General features: G+C 43.7%; 1 protein-coding gene across 12 annotated transcripts in view; it reads right to left on the bottom strand.

Moving 5' to 3' along the window:
- SOX5 (SRY-box transcription factor 5) overlaps positions 1 to 24,078 on the bottom strand; it is a 1,141,232-nt gene that overhangs the window by 548,797 nt on the left and 568,357 nt on the right. Inside the window, exon 1 of one of the 12 annotated variants that reach the window (XM_061638407.1) lies at positions 4,177 to 4,276. The exons of 7 other annotated variants lie outside the window; for them this stretch is intronic. In XM_061638407.1, coding sequence (XP_061494391.1) covers positions 4,177 to 4,214 — 38 coding nt within the window. In that variant the 5' untranslated portion in view covers positions 4,215 to 4,276. Of the gene's footprint in view, positions 1 to 4,176; positions 4,277 to 24,078 lie in introns of those variants that run through there. 4 more of the 12 variants (XM_061638408.1, XM_061638418.1, XM_061638412.1 and 1 more) reach the window with 4 other exon arrangements.

Below are 24,078 nucleotides of genomic sequence, written 5' to 3' on the forward strand. Positions count from 1 at the left end.
CATTAAATGATGCAATGCACCATGCATCAGCATCACCGCACACTTTGGCTTTTTAAGGGGAGGGGGGGAAACTATAATACATTCACTTTAGAAGAACATTGTGGCATACCATTCTGACCCAGCCCATTGGTGGAAGGGTCTCAATTTTTCCACCTTTGCAACCTCCACGGGGCAAGTGAGGCAGGAGAAGAGTCTCCTGGGAAACTTTAGCTAAGACAAAATTGCCATATGGGAAGAAGATTTTGTCATTTAGTGGCACTGGAAGAAAACCAAAACAAATGCAGGAGGAGGCACAGGTAACAAGAACAATACAATCCACAAAAAATGTTGTTGCCCTGTAGACTTCTTTTTTTAAAAAAAACAAAACGCCTTGAACTTTCCTTGTCAGCTACTGGTTTAAAATTCCCCTGTATTTTTTTTTCGAGCAAGTGAATATAAATATTCCACATGGCACATCCTTTCCTTAGTCCGTGATTCTTTACTAAGAAAAAAACCCACCTTTCAACTTTGAAGGCACATGAATTCATGTGTCCATCTCAAACCATCTTTAGATGCCTGTTCTCTGGGTCTACAGGGACATCATGACATGTGCCAGTTACTTTAGGTTTAAAAACATTCCACACAACATGAATATTGTCCAGCAGCCCCTTTTGTATTCATTGACAAGATTTTATGAAGCACTCAATGTTTATGCCAGGCATTTCTGAGCTCTTAATTTGTTCTTGTCAATTTCACATAAAAGTTCATAATACTGGAGTTACAGGTTCTTTCCATGAATTGCTCCTGAACATCAAAACTTCACCTTGCCTTGCCTTTTGTACCGACTGAAGTACACCATTTCTCTATCCTATTTTTAATGCACATCGTAGCATGAAATTTGACCATCACAAGTACCACTAATCAAAACTCACCACTCAATAATTCCAGAGAAACAGGAAGCTTGTTCTAGCTATAATCTCCCCAACCCTTTTAATTCTGAAGTCTTGCCCTCAACATTTCAGCTGTCTGGTTTTTTTCTTTCTTTTTGGTAGAATCCTTCATGATTAAAAAGGGAAGAACAATCTCTCTGTATATGCTAAACCTGTCCTAAGTCTGGATCAACTAACAGCTAATTCACTGATGGTAATATTGCCACGGATTCATCCCTCCCTTTCTGCGGGATGCTGTGGCCAGTTTTCATTCTAGGGTTCTGTATTACCAAACTTAAAAGCCAAAGGGAGGGGAGGAAACAAACAAATCAAAACAGAAAGCGGATCACTTCCTTTTCTATGCAAGCCAACAGCTTCCCCACAAAGTTTAAGGTGAAGTTCTGAAAGTTTTAACGTAAATCAAAATGATATAAAAGGCAATGAGAAAAATATCTTCCTGAAAAGGGTATTTGAGAAGAACTTGGTGACTGAGAACTGAGCTACTACCAAAATTGCCTGGAACATAAAATCAATATTCCCTTGTAGTCCACCATACACTCTATACAAAATGGGCCTTGTACACATTAGTAACAATGTAGTTAGGAATACTAATTTCAGCAAAATGCACAAATCACATTAGGCTCGGGGGGGGGTGGATTTCAAGACTATCCGTTATCGATCTATGCTACATGGATTTTCATGTGAATTGTACATGTCCTGTTGTAAATAAAACCCACAACCTGTACAGTTCTGCATGTGTGTGTAACTACAGTCAAACACAGAGAATGTAAACAAATGGTAATGATTAACAGAGATATTGGTTTGTATTACCAGCTAAAACCACAGATGGAAAATGGTAAATAAAAAGAATTATATGGCAAGGTTTCCTTTTTCTCCCTTTCATTTGATCATGTCTGTCTATACACCATGATAGCCACATGTCTGTTAAGGCTAGTAACATATGGATTATTTAACCATTTCCCCCCACAAAGAGAGTAAAACTCTGAACACACACCTCATCAGAAGGATAAAAAAGAAAGGGCAATCTAGTACTTTTATCAGCTCAGAACTTAAGTTTCAAAATGAAAATGAAAGCGAGGTCCTTCAAAACAGGGCATGCACACCAGACAGAAAACACCATTTACTCTCCTATGTGTCTTTTGCACCTATTCCGCTCATAGCAAAAGTTAAACACAAAACAAAACAAAAACAGTGTACATATTTCCATGCATGTCGCTGTGGACATACTGGGCAGAATATCCGTCAAGTTCTTTTGTGTTCCCCCCACCCCAAGAAGAAACCAGTTATCGCCAAGTTAACTTAGGGTTTTCACGCAGATAAAACAGTTAAGTTCTCCCAGGTATGTCCGTATCACTATATTATGGGGGAGGAAGTGTGTGTGTGTGTGTAGGAAATGTCAGTGATTTTAAACAAAGGAGAGAAATTAATTGGATCAAATAAAACCTTGGAAGGCGTTCAGAAGTGCCAGCCCAAAGTGTTTTCTGTCGAGGACAGAGTTCCAAAACAAGCAGATTTTTTTTTAAAAAAAACAACAACAAATCCCCCTCCCCTTGCTGATTCGGTTGCAGATATATAGCTATATAATTGCACACACACCAATGTATACACATACAGATGCATGCATGTATAGATGTACCAATACATCCTTGGCTAGTTTGTTCTCTCGTAATCTACACCTTCTCTGCCTTCTTAAGATGTTTGACGGATATTCTCTCCCCCCCCCCCGGCGCGCGCGCCTTTTACTATCAAATTCAGCAATCTGAACGCTGAACAGCTTGACTTACCATATTTTTTACCAGCTGGTCTATCACCTAGCTTGCATTACATAGTCAGATGCAACCAAATGTTTATGCAGAATGTAGCTTTCCTGAAACGTGGGGAGGGGAAGCTAGGAAGTATGCAACCTGACAATTTTCAAACTCCCCTTTTCCTTTTTTTTTTTAAAAGACCCACTTAGAAATGCAAAGTTCGACTTCCTCCTTCTTACAGCCAAACAAGGATTATTACACGATTAAAAATACAGAAAAGGGGAGGGGGGACTCCTCGCTGGAGGGGGAGGATTCTGGCTTTCCCGAGGAAAGAGTGGAGAAGTGGCGGAGCTGAATCTTCAAACATATTTAGGAAAAGTCAAGATTTATGTGTGCTAAACAGTCCATGGGAGGAGGCTTGGAATCTAGACCTCAATAACTGCCAGGAGTTGAAGGACTTCTAAACTTTGGCAAGTGCATGCTTAGGGTGGTGGAGGTCCTAGAGAAGAGGATGGTAAACCAAACAAGTCGTAAATCAAAATAGCAGGTTTTGACACACGGTCAAAAAGAAGTACCGGTGATAAATTCAGAACGGAGACTCCCCCCCCCGCCCCACATACTTTCCCAAACCCACTTTCTCCGTTTTAATTGATGGTTTGGCTTTCTCAAAGCTTGGGATGCTGTTAACCTGCCTCCCAAACAGTCAGTCCTCTTAGATCGACACTAACCTCCACCCCCCAAAAAGTCATGTGCTTCCAAGAAACTTTTCTTTTCCCCAATGGAAGGAACAAATTGGAAGTTTAAAGCCACCTCTTCCATTCATTCCAGGAAACGCTCCCTTAAAAAGAGATATTTTCTCCCTCCCTCCCTCTTTTTCAATAAAGACCAAAAAAGAAAAAGAAAGAAACAGCCCACTACCTCCTATGACATTGTTGCTTCTCATTATCTAGTAAATTAATTCAGAGAAGGAGCCGGGAGAAGAGGGGAGGGAGAGGAACGAGGAGGGAAGAGACAGGGAAGGGGGGGAGGAGAGACCGAGAGCGATACGCAGTCATGATGATGTTCATTCAAATCTCTAGCAAGGAGTTCAACAAAATCCGAAGGCATCGCTGTCGAAGTCGGTTACAGGACTTTGGCTGATCCCTTTCAATCTAGTTCAGGAGATGGGAACGGTGCGCGCGCGGGGGGGGAATAAACAGCAAAACACAGATCAGTAGTAATCTGACATTGCTGCATGCTGGGAAGGAGATAAAGTGCAGGGTTTCTGTTCTGTGGTTTTTGGTTTTTTTTACTACTCCGGATTTTTTTTTTAAAATCGCATATAGACACTCATAAAGTTGCACTTTATCAACATTGCGTGGCCGCGGAAAGATCTCCGATCGTCCTCATAATATTTCAACACACACAAACGCGCACCAACAGCGAAATGTATGCAAAGCAGATACATATAGAGAGAGAGACACACACACGGCACACACACTCGGATCTCCTGGACTCACCTTTCAAACTCCTGAGGTAAATCAGGGTCAGTTAGCATGCTGGAAAAAAAAATGCACAAATTTTCCCTTTGTCACAGTAGCCAGCTATGATCGCCTCCAACTGAACCTGTCAAGTGAATCCAAACCTCCTAAACCGATTGATTTTTCTCTCTCGCTCTCTCTCCTCTCTCTCTCGCTCTCTCTCTCGGAGCTAGGACTCCCTTGACCAGTCTCTTAAAGGGGTAGCACACTTTAGCTGGAGGAGACGGTGTTGAGCAAGCTCCCCCCACAGCTGCGCCACATGGCTGGGGTCTGACAAGCAGCAGAAGCATCCGCCAACCTCAGGGTGCCAGTCCGCCTTGCCTTTATCGCCTCTCTCCGAGTCACCGCCACCACACACACGCACGCACACACACACTCGCGAAATCAGCTCCTTTCATTCTCCCCTCTTCTCCACTCCCCCCCCAAAAAAAGTCATCATCCCCACTACTGTGATACACATCTGAAAGATCTAAAGTCTCATACAGGATAGTGTCATTAAAAAAAAAATCGCGACTAAAATTTCTGCTGGCAAAAGTATGATCATCACCTGGTCTCACTCCTCACTTTCTACAGAAAGTGCTCAGGAGGAGACTGGGGATGGGGTGAAACATGTGCATCTCTAACACTTCTCAGAAATGCAGATTAAATAGAAATGCACCGTCTTGGTCGATCCCCCTGTCTCGGACCTGCTCCGGTGTGGCCAAATATATGTACACGCCTATATTTTCTATATCTTGATTTGGTGGGACACACACTTGAAATATCCCAATCTCATTCTGCCAGTAAAGATCACCCCATCACCACCACCAGCAGCTGACTTAATTTTTAAGAAGGGGTGGGGGAAAGAAATCAGTTGAAAAAGCTTTCTTCCCAATTTCTCACTTTCTCTGCCAGCATCAATGGTAGAGAGTTTGCACAACAAAAACAGCACACACAGCAGCATCACTTCATGGAAGGACTTTGAGCACATTCTTTTACTCAGACCCAACCTTCCCCATAACCCGTAATGTGGGAGGGATGCAATGTGGGGGGAAGAGGCTCAGTACCTGAACGGGATGTTGAAATGTATTATATTAAATATGCATCTATATGTAAAGGTCTACATTGCACAGGCAGGGAGTGAACATATAGGTGTGCACTTGCACCATTTTTTAAAAAAAATCCTTGCGAGATTCTGTTAACCACAATGATCTACCACACAAGCCACACATCCCTCACTTCACTCTTTGTAGAGGGAAAGATCTTCTTGGGGGAGGGGGACAAATGGGGTGGGGGAAGAGAGATCAATGGTCAAAAGAAACTTAAACAAGGGCTGCCTACTTAATACAGAAAAGCACTTAGCAACTCATTGAGGGGAGTTAGAAAAAAGGGGAGCGAGAGATAGGGAAAAAACTGAACATCTAAGGACAGTATTCAATATTTCCAGACGTGTGTGTGTGTGTGTGTGTGTGTGTGTGTGTGTGTGTGTGTGTGTGTGTGAGAGAGAGAGAGAGAGAGAGAGAGAGAGAGAGAGAGAGAGAGAGATTATATGTATATTATATACCTACCACTTCTTCATTTAAAAATAAAAAACATGAAAAACTCTCACTCTGTGCAGGGGAAAGGGGAAAAAAACACCCTACACAACAATCAAGCATTGTTCTGAGGAAAGAAAAGCAACTTTGACAGATTGAAATATACCAGAGGCCCCTTCAAGGAAACCTGTAAACAAGTTGTCACTCACCCTGTCGGTTTCACTGCTTTGCCCACAGAGTGCTATGAAGGAGCCTGGCAACAGCACCACCATCACCACAAACTACAAGGGGAGGAAGGAATAATCCACAGTGCCCCCCTCTTTCCAAGATCCCTTAAAAAAAAGTTCACTTACTTCCAAACTCAGTTCAAAATAACTGGGCTTTATGGGATGGAAGGAGAGAGCATCCCAAAGACCACACAAGAGAGGGAAAGCATGCGGGTGGTATGGAGGGTGGTGACTCTTCATCAAGCCAGCTGCACAACAGCACATCTTTCCGGTTACAGGTGACTACTCAGTTTTCCTCCCACACCTGGCCTGTGGATCTTTTGGCTTTTTCCACACCGGGGAAGACAGCCTTGGCCCAACCTGTGGCCCTTCACATGTTTGGGACAGCAACTCCCATTGTCCCTGACTATTGGTCACGCTGGCTTGGGCTGATGGAAGCCGTATTCCAAAAATTGACAGGTTACTACCTTATTTATTTATTTATTGTAATTATTATTCGCCCATCTGGCTGGTTGTCCAGCCACTCTGGGCGACATACAAAGCAAAAACATACAAAAACATCATAACATCAAGTATTGAAAATCTAAACAATATAATAGAACCTAATTCTGTTTTTGTCTGAAGCCTCCTTACTCTTGCCCGACAATGACAGAGTAGACCCGGTAATGGTGTTAGTGGTGGTCAGCAACGGTGTATGGGCTGGGGGCTGGTATAGGGTGAGGTTCCTGCATGATGACAAGGGATACAGGCTGGGCAGTGGAGGCGCCCCCTGCCTGGCGCTCGTAAGTCGCAGTGAAATTCAACTTGTCCAGATGGCTTGAGGAAGGATGGCCCATGATACTGACCTAGCACATCTTGACCTCCATAGCTGCTTGCAATTGTTCATCTAACAGGCAGAGATTATGGAACAGTCCTCCCGATGAGGTGCGCCTGGCGCCTACTCTTCTATTTTTTCGGCGCCAGGTTAAAACCTTTTTATTCTCCCAGGCATTTTAATGTCTAATGTTTATTATTAAGTTAATTTTATACCAAGTGTTACATGTTCAAGCTGTATGTTTTTAGTGATTTTATCTGATTTTTATTTTACTGTATTGTATTTTATTCCTTGCTGTGAACCGCCCAGAGAGCCATAGGCTAAGGGTGGTATAGAAATGGAATGAAATAAATAAATAAATATTATAATTGGGTAATGGCTCCCGTTCTAACAGGGATGGGGAAGCTTTTCCAGCCTGAAGGCCACATCCCCTTCTAAGCAACCTTTCAGGGGCCACATGCCAGTTGTTCGGCCAGGCCCAAAGCAAAACTGGGTGAAGCAACACATGTTCATGACACTCATCCCTCTTCTCCATCCAGACAAGTCAGAAGCATTATCAGAGTTTAAGGACACATTCTAGTCAGAAAAAGACAATCAAGGAGGGTGCAAAGCAGGGTTGATGGAGCGTGTGGTCTGCGGATGTCCTGAGGGCCAAACAAAGAGGCCTGGAGGGCCACATTTGGCACCCAGGTCTGACGTTACCCATCCCTGTGATATAGGATGTCAGGGTCACCCCTTTTCATAACCTAATGTAAACTGAAGCTCCCACAAGGGGCTGAGGTAATGCAGGATCTTTTGGCTGCTTGTGCAAAAGACCAAGATCCTTCTTTCCTGGCATTCTACTACGCACAGTATCCAAAAGAAAACTGTGGGCTCATCTACATGGTGGTTTATGGTGTGTTTGGTGCTACTCACATCCCCTTTTAATTCACATGGTTCACATGACGTTACTTGCAAATAGAAGCTATCACGCAGTTTCCCCCTGTAAATCCGTTCTACCTCAATCCTCTGATAATACAAAAAGGGAAGGAAAAAACATATTCAGTCCATACCTCTAGTGCTTGCAGACACTTTGTTCCAATTCTTTTAGGTGAGTGTGTCAATCGCTCCCCTCTCCATGCCCACTCCCTCCTCCTCCCTTCTTTCATTTAATTTCCTGTAGGCTGACAAACAACTTCCGGCTGCTCTCCCCTGTTCTGCAAGCTTTTTTTATGTTGCTGCAAATGGTGCCTTATTTTTCTTTTCTCCCAAACTTTGTGCGCAAAAGTGTAACACTATTGAAACAAGGATTTGTATTTCAGCTGTATTGTACCAGTGAAAATACAAATAATTGCACTTCCAGGTTGTTGTTTTTTTAAAAAAATGAAACTAACTGATAGAACTGAGCATGCTCAGTTGCCAAGCAGCCAGAGGGAGTGGAAATGTTAAATTAGAAGACATGTTCATTAGGAAATTGCATGATTGATCCTTCCCCTCAGTGTGATTAGAAAGCACCGTGTTTGAGGCTGGCATTGAGCCCTTACTGTGGACGGTGCCAATAGAAAATGGAGGTAAAAACAGCAGCTTTAGTATGAATTAATGCTCCCATGTGGATAAGCCCTGTATCTCAAAGATGCCAGAAAGAAGGATAGGTTCTTTATTTGGAGGGGGGGAAAAGCTCAACTTGTTTTGACCAAAAATGTTTTTATAAAGGGCTTATCTGAAAAGATAATGACATAATTGTTAAACAGATACTGAACCACACATGAAAAAGTTAAAAATGTAGAATATATTATATAATGAAAATTCTGCACAAGTCAAATTATATATATATATATATATAAACGTAATTGTGATTAACCAGAGGTTTTTATTTTATTAACAAAACGTTTCAGCTTCAAAACTGTCTATGTGGCGCAGAGTGGTAAGCGGTGGTAACGCAGCCGAAGCTCTGCTCACGGCCGGCGTTCGATTCCAACGGAAGGAGGAAGTCGAATCTCCGGTAAAAGGGCTCGAGGTCCACTCAGCCTTCCATCCATCCGTGGTTGGTCAAATGAGTACCCGGCATATGCTGGGGGGTAAAGAAAGGCCGGGGAAGGAACTGGCAATCCCACCCCATATATACGGTCTGCCTAGTAAACGTCGCAAGACGTCACCCTAAGAGTCGGAAACAACTCGCACTATAAGTGCGGGGACACCTTTACCTTTTTTACTATTTTTTAAGTTCACATAACTCTTAATGTGCAAGTAAGGATCTCAGAGGATTCCGTCGGAAATGGAAATGGGAGCGGAAATTGCCACAATTCATATGTTCATCCGAGGTCAGAAACGGGAATCACACTATTGTTGTTTTTAGCCTGCAAACCTTTTGCAAGCATTATTTGCTGCACTGTTTTTGAGGTTTCCCTTCTACTGAAAAGCATAGCAGGCAACAAGTTGAATAAAGTAGGTTTTAGAGGAAGCTGAACTGTAGCAGAACAGAAACAGTGCTGACTGGGATGACTGCAGGATGGGACAGAAATCTCTGCCTCCTTACATCCCTATGTGTAAGTAACCATCCATACAACAAACTAGTTTCTAGGATCCACTGCTCGGTCACACATGACTAGCACAACCACAAAACGAAAACAAAACTGGAGATGTGCAAGAGAGAAATGGATTAAGCAGTTAATGGCAGAGAGCAGAGGTACGCAGTGAAGTCCTTCCTGTCTATGAGCTGTCTGTCCACCTGCCATGTTGTAATGAAGGCTTTTTCACTACTTTGCTGAATTGCCCATTCCAGCCTCTTAAAGGCCATGTGAAGTAGAGAATACAATTTCCCCGCTTGTGGTAACCACTCTTTAGCCTGCTCTGCTCCTTCTGTCATCCTGAAGAACCAGAACAGAGTAAGGAGCCAAGAAGGAGAATCCTATTAAGGAAAGTTGAATGGAGACCATGGAAAACAGCTGGAAAGTGGGACCAAGGGAGGGGAGGAAGCAACATATATATCTTAGTAGACCTAGTTTTCCATGAGCTTCACATGCCTTGGGAAGTATTCCAGAGGAACCTATTTCTTCTCCTCTATCATGTCCTATTGTGGCCCTGTCATTGAGAGCAGCCTCCCTGCATGTAGAAAACTAGCATGTCATGGAGAAGAGTTCTAGCCTAGCTTTCTCCCTGACATGCTACCTTTCTGTGTGCAAGGAGTTGCATGTGTATGGGAAAGTTGTATGGGAACATTCATCCAAGTAAGCCCTTGCCAACAGTCTTAAGCAGTGTAGTCCAGATACAGGTTGAATGCATCTGATCCCTAGATTCTCTTCCCTCTATTCATCCACATAATGGATTGAGTAAAGCAGCAATGGATGTTTAGACTACAAATCCCATCATCCCTGAGACGCTGGTGGGAGTTGGAGTCAAACAGCATCCGGAGGGCACCAGGTTGGGGAACGCTGCACTAGAAAATCTGTACCCACCCTTGCAATTGTTTTGTTTTTGTTGAAGATGAAGATTCATTTCAAAGAACTTTGCTTGTAAAAAGAGTTGCATCTATTGCATCAGAAAAAAATACAGTTATCAAAATATGATGTGCATATGTACTTTGATCTGCAGAACAAACAAAAAGTTTGTTAAGGGGTCTGCCTAGACCCTTACCAAATTTCAAGTGTCCCCCTCCAAAAAAAGTCTAAGAGCCACAGTTCTAGAACTCTCTTTTTAGTGAGTAAAGCTGAAGTGGATTGCTTCAGATTGAGTGGATGAGTGGTGGACTGGAGGGGTGGGGGAGAGAAAATGTTCTCCCTCCAGGGCAACTCAGTTTAGGAAAAAAGTGAGTAAGGGGAGACATGATAAGAGGTGTATACAAATATGCACGGTGGGGAGAAAGTGAATAGGGATAAGTTATTCTTCCTCTCTCATCATTTCGGGTCATCCAATGAAGCTGAACGTTGGGAGAGTCAGGACAGAAAAAAAGGAGGTACTTCTTCACATAGCACCGAGTTAAGCAAAACAGCACTTTGAAGGGGCTGTTGAAGACTGCCAGTCAGCAGACTGTGGGATCTTCAGAAGCCCCTTTCAAGTGCTGTTCATAATCATGCTTTGAAAGGGCTTTTGAACACCCCTGCAGGCAAAAAAGTTTACCTGACATGTCAGGTGATTGACAGGTGGGTGGCCCTAGTTTGTAGCAAGTTTGAGGTAGGAGAACCCACTAGAGATCAGAAAAAGTGGGGAGTTCCTAAAGGGTTACACTCTTAGGAGGCAATGCTAGATGTGTCTACTCAGAGGTAGGATGGTCCTAGGTTCAACACCAGGTAAGGCTGGGAAAGACTCCTTCCTGAAACCCAAGAGAGCTGTTGCCAGTAACTATCTATGATACTGAATTAAATGGACCAATGGTCTGACTTGCTATAAGGCACCTTGAGCACCCAGACTCATTCAGTTCAATGGGACTTACTCCCAGGTAAGGGAGATTACGGATGGAAGGGATCTGTCAGTTTCAGTTCTCTTAATTTATTTATCCAATCTTAAATTCGGTTCTCCATATTTCTGGAGCAATTTGTGATTTTTTTTTAAATATCCTCATGAAAATTCTCCATCATTTTAGTGAGAATTTCTCCTACTACACACATTTTTGTTGGCAGTTTTGACTCATGTACACAGTTTTGCTTCTCCTACTATGCTGCATTTTGGTATGTTGCTTTCACTTATATATTCATTCTGATGCACACTTTCCCCTAATCTATGCATATTTGCAAACATTGCTTAGTTGGAGAACTGCAACACAAAATTCAGATAACTGTGAATTTTGAAGGATGGCTGTGTTTCGGTTCTCGTGCTGCTTTTGGAAAGTGTGATTTTGATAAATTTGGCTTGAAATGCAAACTGAATCAATTTTTTCTCCCTTCCCTAGCGAGTACAGGGTTGCAGGCTCAGGTCCCTACATTCTTTCTTCCATACAGAAGGGAAGCACAAACCTTTCAGACTACCCTGCTCTACCTTCCATATCAGCTCAAGATAACAACAAGCGAACAAAGGGAACCTGCACAACAAATACACTAACATTTGTGCATTTAAAAATGGTCCAGGATAAAGGGAAAATGCAGCTAGGGAGGAAAGCAATCTGGGACGAAAGCAATTTAACACATGGTCCTGAAAGGCATTGTTCAAATATGTTTAATTTCTGGTCATTGGCAGGCAAATGTGCACCAACTGGGGCAAGAATTAAAAAACAAAACAAAATCACAACTTAAAAGTGCCAAAGGGAAACACATCTCACATGCAAGAACTTCCAGTGAATGGTTAACTGTGCAATCCTATGCAGGGTTACACAGAACAAAGTCTTACTCTCTTCAGTGACACTTACACCTGTGTAATATACATAGGATTGCAGACTAAGATGCCAGGACTGGACAGGGAGAAGCCTCTATGCCCTTTTTATACTATAGCTAAGGGTGCGATTCTATGAAGATTTCCTTGAGATTAAATGCCACAAAACTCAGTATTACTATGCAAGAGGATCTGTTTGCAAACATAAAGAGATAAATGATATGTTCATATTAGCAAAAGTTTTTATCGCAAATAGTTTGGGGAGGGGGAGAAGGGATTATAGCAATGTGCCCCAAAGGAATGAGCTACTGAATCAATTTTGGGTAAGAATTAATGGCCCTGTTTGAGCTCAAAAAATATATGAAGTTGCCTTATCCTAAGTCAGATGGTCCATCCATCTTAATATTCTGAACTCCAAGGTTGTGGAACCTGTCAGAGGAACTCACTGAGCAACTTCCAAGGGCCACATGCAAGTGGTGCAAGGGGCCAGAGGTAAAAGTGGGCAGACCAATGGGTCTGCCTCTTACCTTCATACCCTGGGCTATATTTCAGTCACACCAAAGTCAAAGATTTCTACCACGTACACACAGGAGCATAGTGGCAAATTCAGGAGAGTCGCACATACACACACCCATTTTTTGCAGGTAGCTTGAGATTAACACCTTCTCTCAGAACAACAGATGTCCATAGGAGCCAATCAACATGAAAGGGGAGAGTGTTAGCTACTGAGAAGAGCCTTCTCAGTGGCTGACTTGCCTCCCTTTACTCTGATTGGCTGTAATCAGCAGGATAGGACAAGGAAGCATGTGAGAAGACTCTTCTCAGTGGCTAACACACTCCCCTTTCATGCTGATTGGCTCATAGGATGCTGGAATCATAGGGATCCTGCTGCCTTGCTCCCAAAAACAAGTCTACAACCCTCCCCTCAGACCCCAGATGACTACATCCCTGCACACATCCACCAGTCACATCTCTCCATCCTGGCAAACAAGAGGTGTTATCATAGTTCAAGGATGCATACCAGCCAGGTAAAAACATACAAGGAATGGGGTGTGACTTGTACAGAGGGGGTGTGGTTGGGGAGAGTCCTGAGGACCAGATAGGAAGGTCTGAAGGGTGTCAGGCCCAGGATGTGACTCAGGAACCAGACCAACGGCTGTAGTTAATTCGTGTTTTATTAGGGTAATGTCCAAACAAAGACTGCGTTTTCTCATGAAGCAATACAGGGATACAGGTCCTGCGGCATTGGGAGAAAGTTGACAGAGCAAGGGACTTCTTCCCGCCTGTTCTTTAAGAAGGGGCCAAACGGGCGCGCAATCTTTTGCTCCTCCTTAACTGCCCCTCAGGTACTGCCCGCCTTCCCCCCCTTCTCTCCTGTCTTTTCAGCTGTCTGCGTTTGCGCGGTGAGGGGGGAAGCATCACCCCCTCCTCTTCTGAAGTTTCCGATTCCAGGATGGGGGATAGGGGAGGGGCTGATGATAAACTGCCTCCCCGCTTTTCGGCTGTGAGCAGCCCTCCCTCTTCCCCCTCTTGCTCTGAGCCTGAAAGAGGGGGAGGCGTGAGAATGTCCAGGGAGGGCTCAGGCTCCCCGTTGCTAAGCGACCTTATCACTGGCAGTTCCTCTGTTTCGTCTTCGCTCCAAAGGGGGGAAGTTCCTCCCCCTTCCCTCTGCCATCCATCCGAATACTCTTCTCCCAACTCTCCGGGATCCAGCTCCCCAGGATTGGGACCCCAGCTCTGCCTTCCGACAAAGGGCCACATTTGGTCACAGGAACATGGGAAGGTGCCTTGCACTGAGTCAGACAATTGTTCCTTCTAGCTCAGCATTGTCTACACTGATTGGCAGTGGCTCTCCATCATTTCAGACAGAGTTCTCTCCCAGGCCTCCTGGGATCTTCTGCATGCAGATCAGATGCTCTACCACTGAACTTTGTTCCCTGGGGTCCCAGGAACAGAACCTAGATACTTCTGGATGAAAAGCATGTACCTTACCATTGAGCTACAGCCCCTCACCACCTCTGCTCTTGACTCTCTCACCCACCAGACAGGAAGTCAACATTGACAGCTCTGATGTCCCTTGCAGGTGGAGAGGAGCCTCCAACTTAGTCCGCCACGCCTCCCTCCCACTCCCAACAGGTGAGCAACACTGTCTCCAGCCCCCTGTTCGTGCACAGTCATGATCCATCCCAACCTCCTGAACGCCTTACTCATTCCTTCCTGCTGCTTTCTGCTTGTGTCTGCTGCTCCCCAGATCAAGGCAAACATGCTGGCAGTGACTGACGATGTTATTTTAAGAGAAGTGAGGGTGCGGTAACTTTGGTCATCAGTGGCCCTTATTTGTATTCTTTCGGAATGCTAAATATAAACACTCTAATCCTGCGAGGGGGCATATTTCCGCACGCGAAAATGGGTGCCTTGCATGGGGGAGGGGCCCTTGCCTAATCCAGCTGCTGGGGCTGCAGGCACATAGCTCTGTTGGGGAAAAAAAGAAACCTGTGATAGTGCTGTGTCACTGTTTGGGAGAGTGAGCAGAGTAGGACTGGATTCACCAAATTCCCCCGCAAAACAGCTAATCTGTGAAACCATTGGTTCTTTGACTGGGCTCTGTGCACATAGGCCCATCTGCTGTGTATGGTGGGAGGGCAGGGGCTAAAGAGTCTGTTTGGGCTGTTAATCTGTTTTCTGACCTACAATCCTGGTATCTCACGGTGAGGTGGGGTGAGGCTTAATTGGCTCAGGGCAGCAGGGAGGTACCTCCCCCATAGGGTTGCCAGGTTAAATCCCTGAGACTGATCCTGTATCTTTAGGAGAAGAGAAAGTCAGCCAAGTGCAGGTTTTCTTGCAAGTCTGTAAGGGGAAAAACCACAAGGTGGAATTCCCCGTTCCCCCTCCACAACTTTTAAAGATACAGAAGACCTCTTGGTTGCCAGGCCCAGCCTCCAGGAGGTCTTCTGTATCTTTAAAAGTTGTACAGGGGGAAGGGAGGATTCCACCTTGTGGTTTTTCCCATTACAGAGTTGCAAGAAAACCTGCACTTGGCTGACTTTCTCTTCTCCTAAAGATACAGGATCAGTCTCAGGGATTTAACCTGGCAACCCTATGGGGGAGGTACCTCCCTGCTGCCCTGAGCCAATTAAGTCTCACCCCACCCCACCGTGAGATACCAGGATTGTAGGTCAGAAAACAGATTTAACAGCCCAAACAGACAGGATCAGTCTCAGGGATTGAACCTGGCAACTCTACTCCTCCATCAAGGATGGCTAACCTATCCTCCCCAGATGTTGCTGAACTTCCATCAGCTCCAGTCCCCATGGCCAATGGCCAGGCATTATAGGGACTCATTCAGCAATACGTGGAGGGTTACAGATGAGCAAACTCCTGCCTTGCATGATCCATGGCTACTTCCTGGTGCTTGATTGTTGTGGGAAGGAGGGATTTTCCCTGCTCTGATCTCTACCCAGTACCAGTTGCATTTCAACAAACAAGTTCTTGAGAACCTATTTGCTTGTGAACATCTTGAAAATGATCATTTGCCGCTAAAAGGTACCTTTTTTGGACAGCTGTTTCATTTCTACATGTGAAGAAGAAGGTTGAAGCCTATGGAGCGTCTTCTTTCTTCTTTTATGAGTACGGAAAGGTTCTACTAAATGCATATAAATTATCATCAATATATTTATTTTTAATTAAATTTACAATAGTTTATAACTAGTGTGGTGTAGTGGTTAGAGTGTTGGAATATGACCTGGGAGACCAGGATTCGAGTCCCCACACAGCCATGAAGCTCACTGGGTAATCTTGGGCCAGTCACTGCCTCTCAGACTCAGAGGGAGGCAATGGTAAACCTCCTCTGAATACCGCTTACCATGAAAATCCTGTTCATAGGGTCGCCATAAGTCGGGATCAACTTGAAGGCAGTCCATTTCTATTTTTATAATTTATTGTTTGGCCCTAACGAGCTCAGAGTGATGTACAACTATACCAGTAAACCAATGCAAGATAGCAAATAGTAAGCTGTCTTATGCCAGATCAGACCATTGATCCATCTAGCTCAGTATTGTCTACACAGGCTGGCAGTGGCTCTCCAGGGTTTCAGGAGGGAGGAGTCCACTCCCAGCCTTACCTGGAGATGCTGTTGGGGATTGAACCTGGGACCATCTGCATGCAAAGCAGATGTTCTCCTACTGAGATACACGTATGGATCATGCAGTGCCAAGTATGCATAAGAAGGGAGGAAACCAATTTCATTTAAAGCAAATTTGAGAGAGAATTGCAAGGGCTCTACTCAGGCAACACTTTTTTTCCAGGAATTTCAAGAGAATTTAAAAGTATTTCACTAGAAGAAGCAACAGTTTCAGAACGTGCCCATTTATAAGGATGGGTAAGTCTATCACTTTTGGTTTCTTTCAGTGTCTCATTTTTCCAATCTTAAATTCAATTCTCCACATTTACAAATTAGCTTGCATTTTTTTTTAAAAAGTCCTCATGGAAATTCATCAGCATTTTCATACAAATTTATCCTAATATATTCATTTTTGCAAAGCAATTTCCCCTAATATAATGCATATTTATTTGTTATTTTCACCAACATATGCATTTTTAAGCTCACTCTATCCTAGTCTATGCATTCTTGTGCACATTACTTGGCTGGAGAACTGCATTGCAATATTCGGAGAGTATCAAATTTCTAGAATGGTTTTGTTTTGTGTCTTGTTTTGGAAAGTGGAAATTAGGTAGGTTCACCTTTAAATATGGACTGAATCAAATTTCTCCCCATCCCTATCTTTTGGGAGAGTTACCACTGAAATTCACCTAAAGTGATATTTGAGATTGATCTGATTTCCTGAGAATGGCCTGAGGGCATATGTTGCAGTTATCTTACTAAAGCAAAGCAGCCCTGTATGCTGCCTTCAATACCATGATGGAAAAAGTGGGGTTCATAAACTTCCTACATAGATACATTTGAAGAGCTCTGCATCTCTATGAAGTCAAAGAATTTTGGGAATAACAGAATCCTAGAATAGTAGAGTTGGAAGCAGCCTATAAAGCCATTGAGTCCAACTCCCCTCTCAGTGCAGTAATCCAACCTAAAGCATACCCAACAGGTGCCTGTCCAGCTGCCTCTTGGATGCCACCAGTGTTGGAGAGCTCACCATCTCCCTAGATAATTGCCTAGATCATTCGTACTGTTCTAACAGTTAGGAAGATTTTCTCTGATCTTCAGCCAAACTCTGGCTTCCTGTAACTTGAGCCCATTATTCTGAGTCCTGCACTCTGGGATGATCGAGAAGAGATCCTGGCCCTCCTCTGTGTGACAACGTTCCTAGTGTGACAAACTGGGATGGTTAACTTAAAAGAAATTTGGTATGATCAAAGAGGGTCCCCTTGTTCATTTTTTGGAATAAATGCACATCTCTACAAAGAAAAGTATTTCAGTCCCATGAAATGCTCTGTTGGAAAACAGGTTTCTACAAGTGGGACTTGCAAGAGAACACTGGAGTGTAGAGTGCTCCAGGGTTTCAGACAGCCCTGCTCTCTTCCAGAATGCTCCATTCCATTACCCCTTCCCATCCCCAGTTTTCTGTTTTTTGGATTCTTTGGCCACTGAACATGCTCAGTCCTCATTGGGCTGTTTAGTGTGTATCCATTAGTGTGTGGGTCCATTCATCTTCATATTTTTCATCTTTTGGACTGCTAATGGCATCATCCACACACAACGGAGAGATGGCTTGAGAGGGCTGTGCACCAGTTTTAGCCAAATCCTGGACCAAATCAGGCTGATACGAGGGAGTGAAGATCTGGGCTTCACCTGAAACAGGTGGTGATAGCCCTGGATCACCATGGTTTGGGCAGCCCAGAGCAATCCAGGGCTGTCAGGGGGCAGGGCATCGGGTACTATGGTGAGACAGGCGTCAGGAGGGAAGAAGGAGAGGAGAAAGCTGTCTGCCAGCTGCATCTTCCCAGGAGAACTGAGGGGTGGGCATGTATACCTTTGGATGTGGGCTGCAGGGCAGGATCAGATGCTCTTGCAGATGGCTTTCACATCTAACCTCTCCTTCTTCCTGCCTCACCCTGTAGGAACCCTGTAGGTGAAGTGCACCCTGTAGGAACAAATCCTTGGCTGACCAGCTGTGGAGTGCGAGTGCTCTTTTGCAAGCCCTTTCCCTCCTGCTCTTGGCTGGGGGTGGAGGGTGGGGAATGGAGAATCACTGTCTTCCTCCTCCCAACTCGACGTTTAACTAGGATCTTTTTTTTAAAAAAAACAAACCCAATTAAACATTATCCCTGCCCCAAAACTGATTTGAGACAAGATCTGGGGTGAGGCAGGTGGTCCCCAGAGCGGCCTGAGGTGGATTGGTCAGGTCTGGGGGTCCCAGATCCGAGGAGTCATCTGGGGTGGTGGGGGACTGTGCACAATCTACTTTTGGCTACCTAAAAGATTCATATTTGGAGAAAAGAAATGCTGTTAGTATATATTCACTTTACACGTTTCCTTTACCTCTGTTAAATTAGCTACAGATTTCTGTTTTCAAGTTTATATCTTTTTTTAGGGCTGGAAGTAGGGAAAGTGAAATTGGGATACGGCTGATATATTTTTTCGTGGGGATTTGTTGTGAGTAGCAAGGGCTCAGTTTGGAAGCCTGGAAACAGTTGGATACAATACAGTTTGGAAGGTATATTTAGGAACCTATTTTTTTCCAGGAAGTGGCATGCTGAGCTGTCATTTTCATTAATGGGAATTTAGTACGCGTGTCAAGTTGATATGTTTTTTTTTTAATGCAACTGATTTACACTTTTTGAAATATATAAATGCAAGGTGTTTGTGTGGTGCTGAAGAAGCTGAATCATGAAGAAATAATAAAAAAACCCACCCCACAAAGAACTGGTAAAGAAAATCATTATGCAGTGTGTTGACTCCTTTTTTAAAATAGACTCAATCATTTAAAAAATTAAATTCCAGTCTTCAGTGTAATTGGTAACTTAAACAATGCTGGTATATATATGTATGCTAATTAGGGCTGAGCAGAAATTGCACGCTGTTCTTTGGGAACATTTTTGGCACTGCCAAACGCACACACACACACCAGCAAAAAATGTTTTATTCATTCACATTGTCCTTTCCTGAGTCCTCAATCTTTCAGCTTTGTTTGCCATCGGTGATCCCACCCTGAAGCCAGTTCTGATTAGCTGCATGGTGTAGTGCAGGGATAGCCAATGTAGTCCTCTCCAAATGCTGTTGGACTACAACTCCCATCAGGCCCCAGGCAGCATGACCAGTGGTCATGGATGATGGGATCTGTAGTCCAGTAACATCTGGAGGGCACAATGTTGGCTACCCCTTGTGTCATGAAATTAGCCAGTTCACTGAGTGATCTCTGATTGGGCGGAATCATGCATACATTCTTCATCAGAGGCCCTTCTCTGTGTGCCTCACCTGAGGGAGGTGCGGAGGGTAGCCACATAAAAATGGGCTTTTTCAGTGGTAGACCCCTGCCTGTGTAATGCTCTCCCCAAAGAGACTGGTCTTGCACCATCCTTGGCAGTCTTTAGGGGACAGGCTAAGAGCTTTCTATTCACTCAGACCTTTGGTTAATGTTGCCTTCTATGCTGGTGCACATCTTTTAGTGGTGTGGGTAGGACCTGGTCCTTATTAACATATTGCTGGATGTACATTTTATGGATTTTGTTTTAAATGTGTTGGTTTTAAAAATTTTACATATTGTATTTTGTCAAGTTACTTTGAGAGTTTTTTACTGTATAAAGTGACAGTAACCCGGGAAACCAGACAGGAGCTGAGGAAGGTCCGGTTCAGAATAAACCTCCCCCCTGGGATAAAGACCAAAGAAATGATGAAATTTTAAAAGGGGTAGGCCTAGAAGTAGGCATTGTGAGAGCAGGGGCACAGGATATCAATTCAGAAGGGCAAAATTACCACAGGCCAAACCACAAGTGCCAAAGACACTTGAAGAGAGACACTGCTTACAAGTGCCTGTACACTAATGCTAGAAGCCTCTGAACCAAGATGGGAGAACTGGAGTGCTTGGTCTTAGAGGAGAGCATTGATATAGTGAGCATAATGGAGACCTGGTGGAATGGAGAAAACCAGTGGGATACGGTTATCCCTGGATGTAAACTATATCGGAAGGACAGGGAAGGACTTTTTGGTGGCGGTGTCGCTCTATACGTGAAAGAAGGCATTGAATCCAGCAAGCTCGAAACCCCAAAAGAGGCAGACTCCTCCACAGAATTGTTGTGGGTGGTGATACCATGCCCCAGGAGGGATTTAATACTGGGAACAATGTATTGTCCCCCTGATCAAAATGCTCAGGGAGACCTGGAGATGAGATATGAAATTGAGGAAGCATCCAAGCTAGGAAATGTGGTAGTAATGGGTGACTTCAACTACCCGGACATAGACTGGCCACATATGTGTTCCAGTCACAACAAAGAAGCAAAATTTCTAGATATTCTAAATGACTATGCCCTAGACCAGTTGGTCATAGAACCGAGCAACCCTGGACTTAATCCTAAGTGGGGACCAGGCCCTGGTGTGAGATGTTAGTGTTGTCGAGCTGATTGGGAGCAGTGACCATAAGTGCTATTAAATTAAACATACATGTAACTGGCCAATTGCTAAGAAAATCCAACACGGTCACATTTGACTTCAAAAGAGGAAACTTCACAAAAATGAGGGGATTGGTAAAAAGAAAGCTGAAAAACAAAGTCCAGAGGGTCACATCACTCAAAAATGCTTGGAAGTTGTTTAAAAAACTATATTAGAAGCTCAACTGGAGTGCATACTGCAGATCAGAAAAGGTATCACCAGGGCCAAAAAGATGCCAGCATGGTTAATGAGCAAAGTCAAGGAAGCTCTTAGAGGCAAAAAGTCTTCCTTCAGAAAATGGAAGTCTTGTCCGAATGAAGAAAATAAAAAGGAACACAAACTCTGGCAAAAGAAATGCAAGAAGACAATAAGGGATGCTAAAAAAGAATTTGAGGAGCACATTGCTATGAACATAAAAACCAACAACAAAAAATTCTATAAATACATTCAAAGCAGGAGACCATCTAGGGAAGCGATTGGACCCTTGGATGATAAGGGAGTCAAAGGTGTACTAAAGAACGATAAGGAGATTGCGGAGAAGCTAAATGAATTTTTTGCATCTGTCTTCACAGTGGAAGATATAGGATAGATCCTTGAATCTGAACTAACATTTGCAGGAAGGGATTCTGAGGAACTGAGACAAATAGTGGTAACGAGAGAGGAAGTTCTAGGCTTAATGGACAATATAAAAACTGACAAATCACTGGGCCCGGATGGCATCCACCCGAGAGTTCTCAAAGAACTCAAAGGTGAAATTGCTGATCTGCTAACTAAAATATGTAACTTGTCCCTCAGGTCCTCCTCCATGCCTGAGGACTGGAAAGTAGCAAATGTAACACCAATATTCAAAAAGGGATCCAGAGGGGATCCTGGAAATTACAGGCCAGTTAGCTTAACTTCTGTCCCTGGAAAACTGGTAGAAAGTATTATTAAAGCTAGATTAACTAAGCACATAGAAGAACAAGCCTTGCTGAAGCAGAGCCAGCATGGCTTCTGCAAGGGAAAGTCCTGTCTCAGTAACCTATTAGAATTCTTTGAGAGTGTCAACAAGCATATAGATAGAGGTGATCCAGTGGACATAGTGTACTTAGACTTTCAAAATGCTTTTGACAAGGTACCTCACCAAAAACTTCTGAGGAAGCTTAGCAGTCATGGAATAAGAGGAGAGGTCCTCTTGTGGACAAGGAATTGGTTAAGAAGCAGAAAGCAGAGAGTAGGAATAAATGGACACTTCTCCCAATGGAGGACTGTAGAAAGTGGAGTTCCTCAAGGATCAGTATTGGGACCTGTACTTTTCAACTTGTTCATTAATGACCTAGAATTAGGAGTGAGCAGTGAAGTGGCCAAGTTTGCTGACGATACTAAATTGTTCAGGGTTGTTAAAACAAAAAGGGATTGCAAAGAGCTCCAAAAAGACCTCTCCAAACTGAGTGAATGGGCAGAAAAATGGCAAATGCAATTCAATATAAACAAGTGTAAAATTATGCATATTGGAGCAAAAAAATCTGAATTTCACATATACGCTCATGGGGTCTGAACTGGCGGTGACCAACCAGGAGAGAGACCTCGGGGTTGTAGTGGACAGCACAATGAAAATGTCGATCCAGTGTGTGGCAGCTGTGAAAAAGGCAAATTTCATGCTAGGGATAGTTAGGATAGGTATTGAAAATAAAACAGCTGATATAATGCCGTTGTCTAAATCTATGGTGCTGCCGCATTTGGAATACTGTGTACAGTTCTGGTCGCCTCATCTCAAAAAGGATATTATAGAGTTGGAAAGGTTCAGAAGAGGGCAACCAGAATGATCAAGGGGATGGAGCGACTCCCTTATGAGGAAAGGTTGCAGCATTTGGGGCTTTTTAGTTTAGAGAAAAGGCAGGTCAGAGGAGACATGACAGAAGTGTATAAAATTATGCATGGCTTTGAGAAAGTGGATAGAGAAAAGTTCTTCTCCCTCTCTCATAATACTAGAACTCGTGGACATTCAAAGAAGCTGAATGTTGGAAGATTCAAGACAGATAAAAGGAAGTACTTCTTTACTCAGCGCATAGTTAAACTATGGAATTTGCTCCCACAAGATGCAGTAATGGCCACCAGCTTGGATGGCTTTAAAAGAAGATTAGACAAATTCATGGAGGACAGGGCTATCAATGGCTACTAGCTATGGTGGCTGTGCTCTACCACCCTAGTCAGAGGCAGCATGCTTCTGAAAACCAGTTGCCGGAAGCCTCAGGAGGGGAGAGTGTTCTTGCACTCAGGTCCTGCTTGTGGGCTTCCCCCAGGCACCTGGTTGGGCACTGTGAGAACAGGATGCTGGACTAGATGGGCCACTGGCCTGATCCAGCAGGCTCTTCTTATGTTCTCATGACAGATAAATGCAATAATGATGATGATGATGATAATCATCATCAACTAGGAAGCATTGCTCTCATGTTCACTCACTCAATTCTATTTGTCCTTGGTGATATCACAGCCAAATCTGATTGGCAACATATTGTGTTGTGACATCATTCAGTTCACTGTGTTCACTGATTAGCTGAGATTACTCATGTGACTAACCCAGGAAGAAGCAGCACTAAACGGAAGAGGAAAAGTGGTGCTGAAGCAGAATCAGATGGAGCAGAGGACAGCGCACAATGGAACAGGGGTGGGGGAAGGTGAACACTCTCACAATCAGAGTGTTTTTCAGGAAATATTTCCACCGACTCCGAAACCACTATTTTTGGCCTGAAAGCTGAAGCAGACTCTTCAGTGCAGCAAGAGACGATATTTTGTAGATTATGAGCTTGTCTAACAGTTTGAAAGTAAAATGATCCAGCCAAACTTAGCACTTTTAGTCAGTTCCATTCATTTCAGTTGGAGAGTTAAGCAGGTGGCACTTAAATTTTCCACTGAAATGAACAGGATTTAAATCTGCTCAAGTTTGGCTGGATCCCATCCTTAGCAACTTAATGCTAAGTAGCTGCTGCAGAGCCGGCACTCATATGGCTCGTTACATATTGATGGAGAACAATTCCTTTACCAAAATTAGAATCATTGTTTAACGGGCATTTTTGCTCGCTCTCCATGAAATCTAAAATGGCAGCAAAATGCTGATCCTATGATAAATGGGAGCCAGTGTACACAGAGTGAACCCATAATTGTGCATTGTGTGGCGGAAAGAGAATGCATGCTCTGGAAAGATTTGATTCATGGCACCTACATTCATAAAATGCTGTTACAAGGAGGAGAGAAACCAATTGTTCTCCATGGAGACTGATGGCAGGACAGGAGGTAATGGGTTATTATAGCAGGAAGAAAGTGGAAGGTGGAAATATCAAGAATTTTCACCAACAATCAGAATAATTAGACAATGCGGACAATAGAGCCTAGGCAGGCTATGCCACTGACACTGCCAGAGGGTGTTTGTTTGGTTTTTCAAATGGGTGAAATAAAAGGCAGGTA

Source organism: Rhineura floridana, chromosome 8 (genome assembly GCF_030035675.1).
Source record: "Rhineura floridana isolate rRhiFlo1 chromosome 8, rRhiFlo1.hap2, whole genome shotgun sequence".
In the NCBI taxonomy this organism is placed as follows: domain Eukaryota; kingdom Metazoa; phylum Chordata; class Lepidosauria; order Squamata; family Rhineuridae; genus Rhineura; species Rhineura floridana.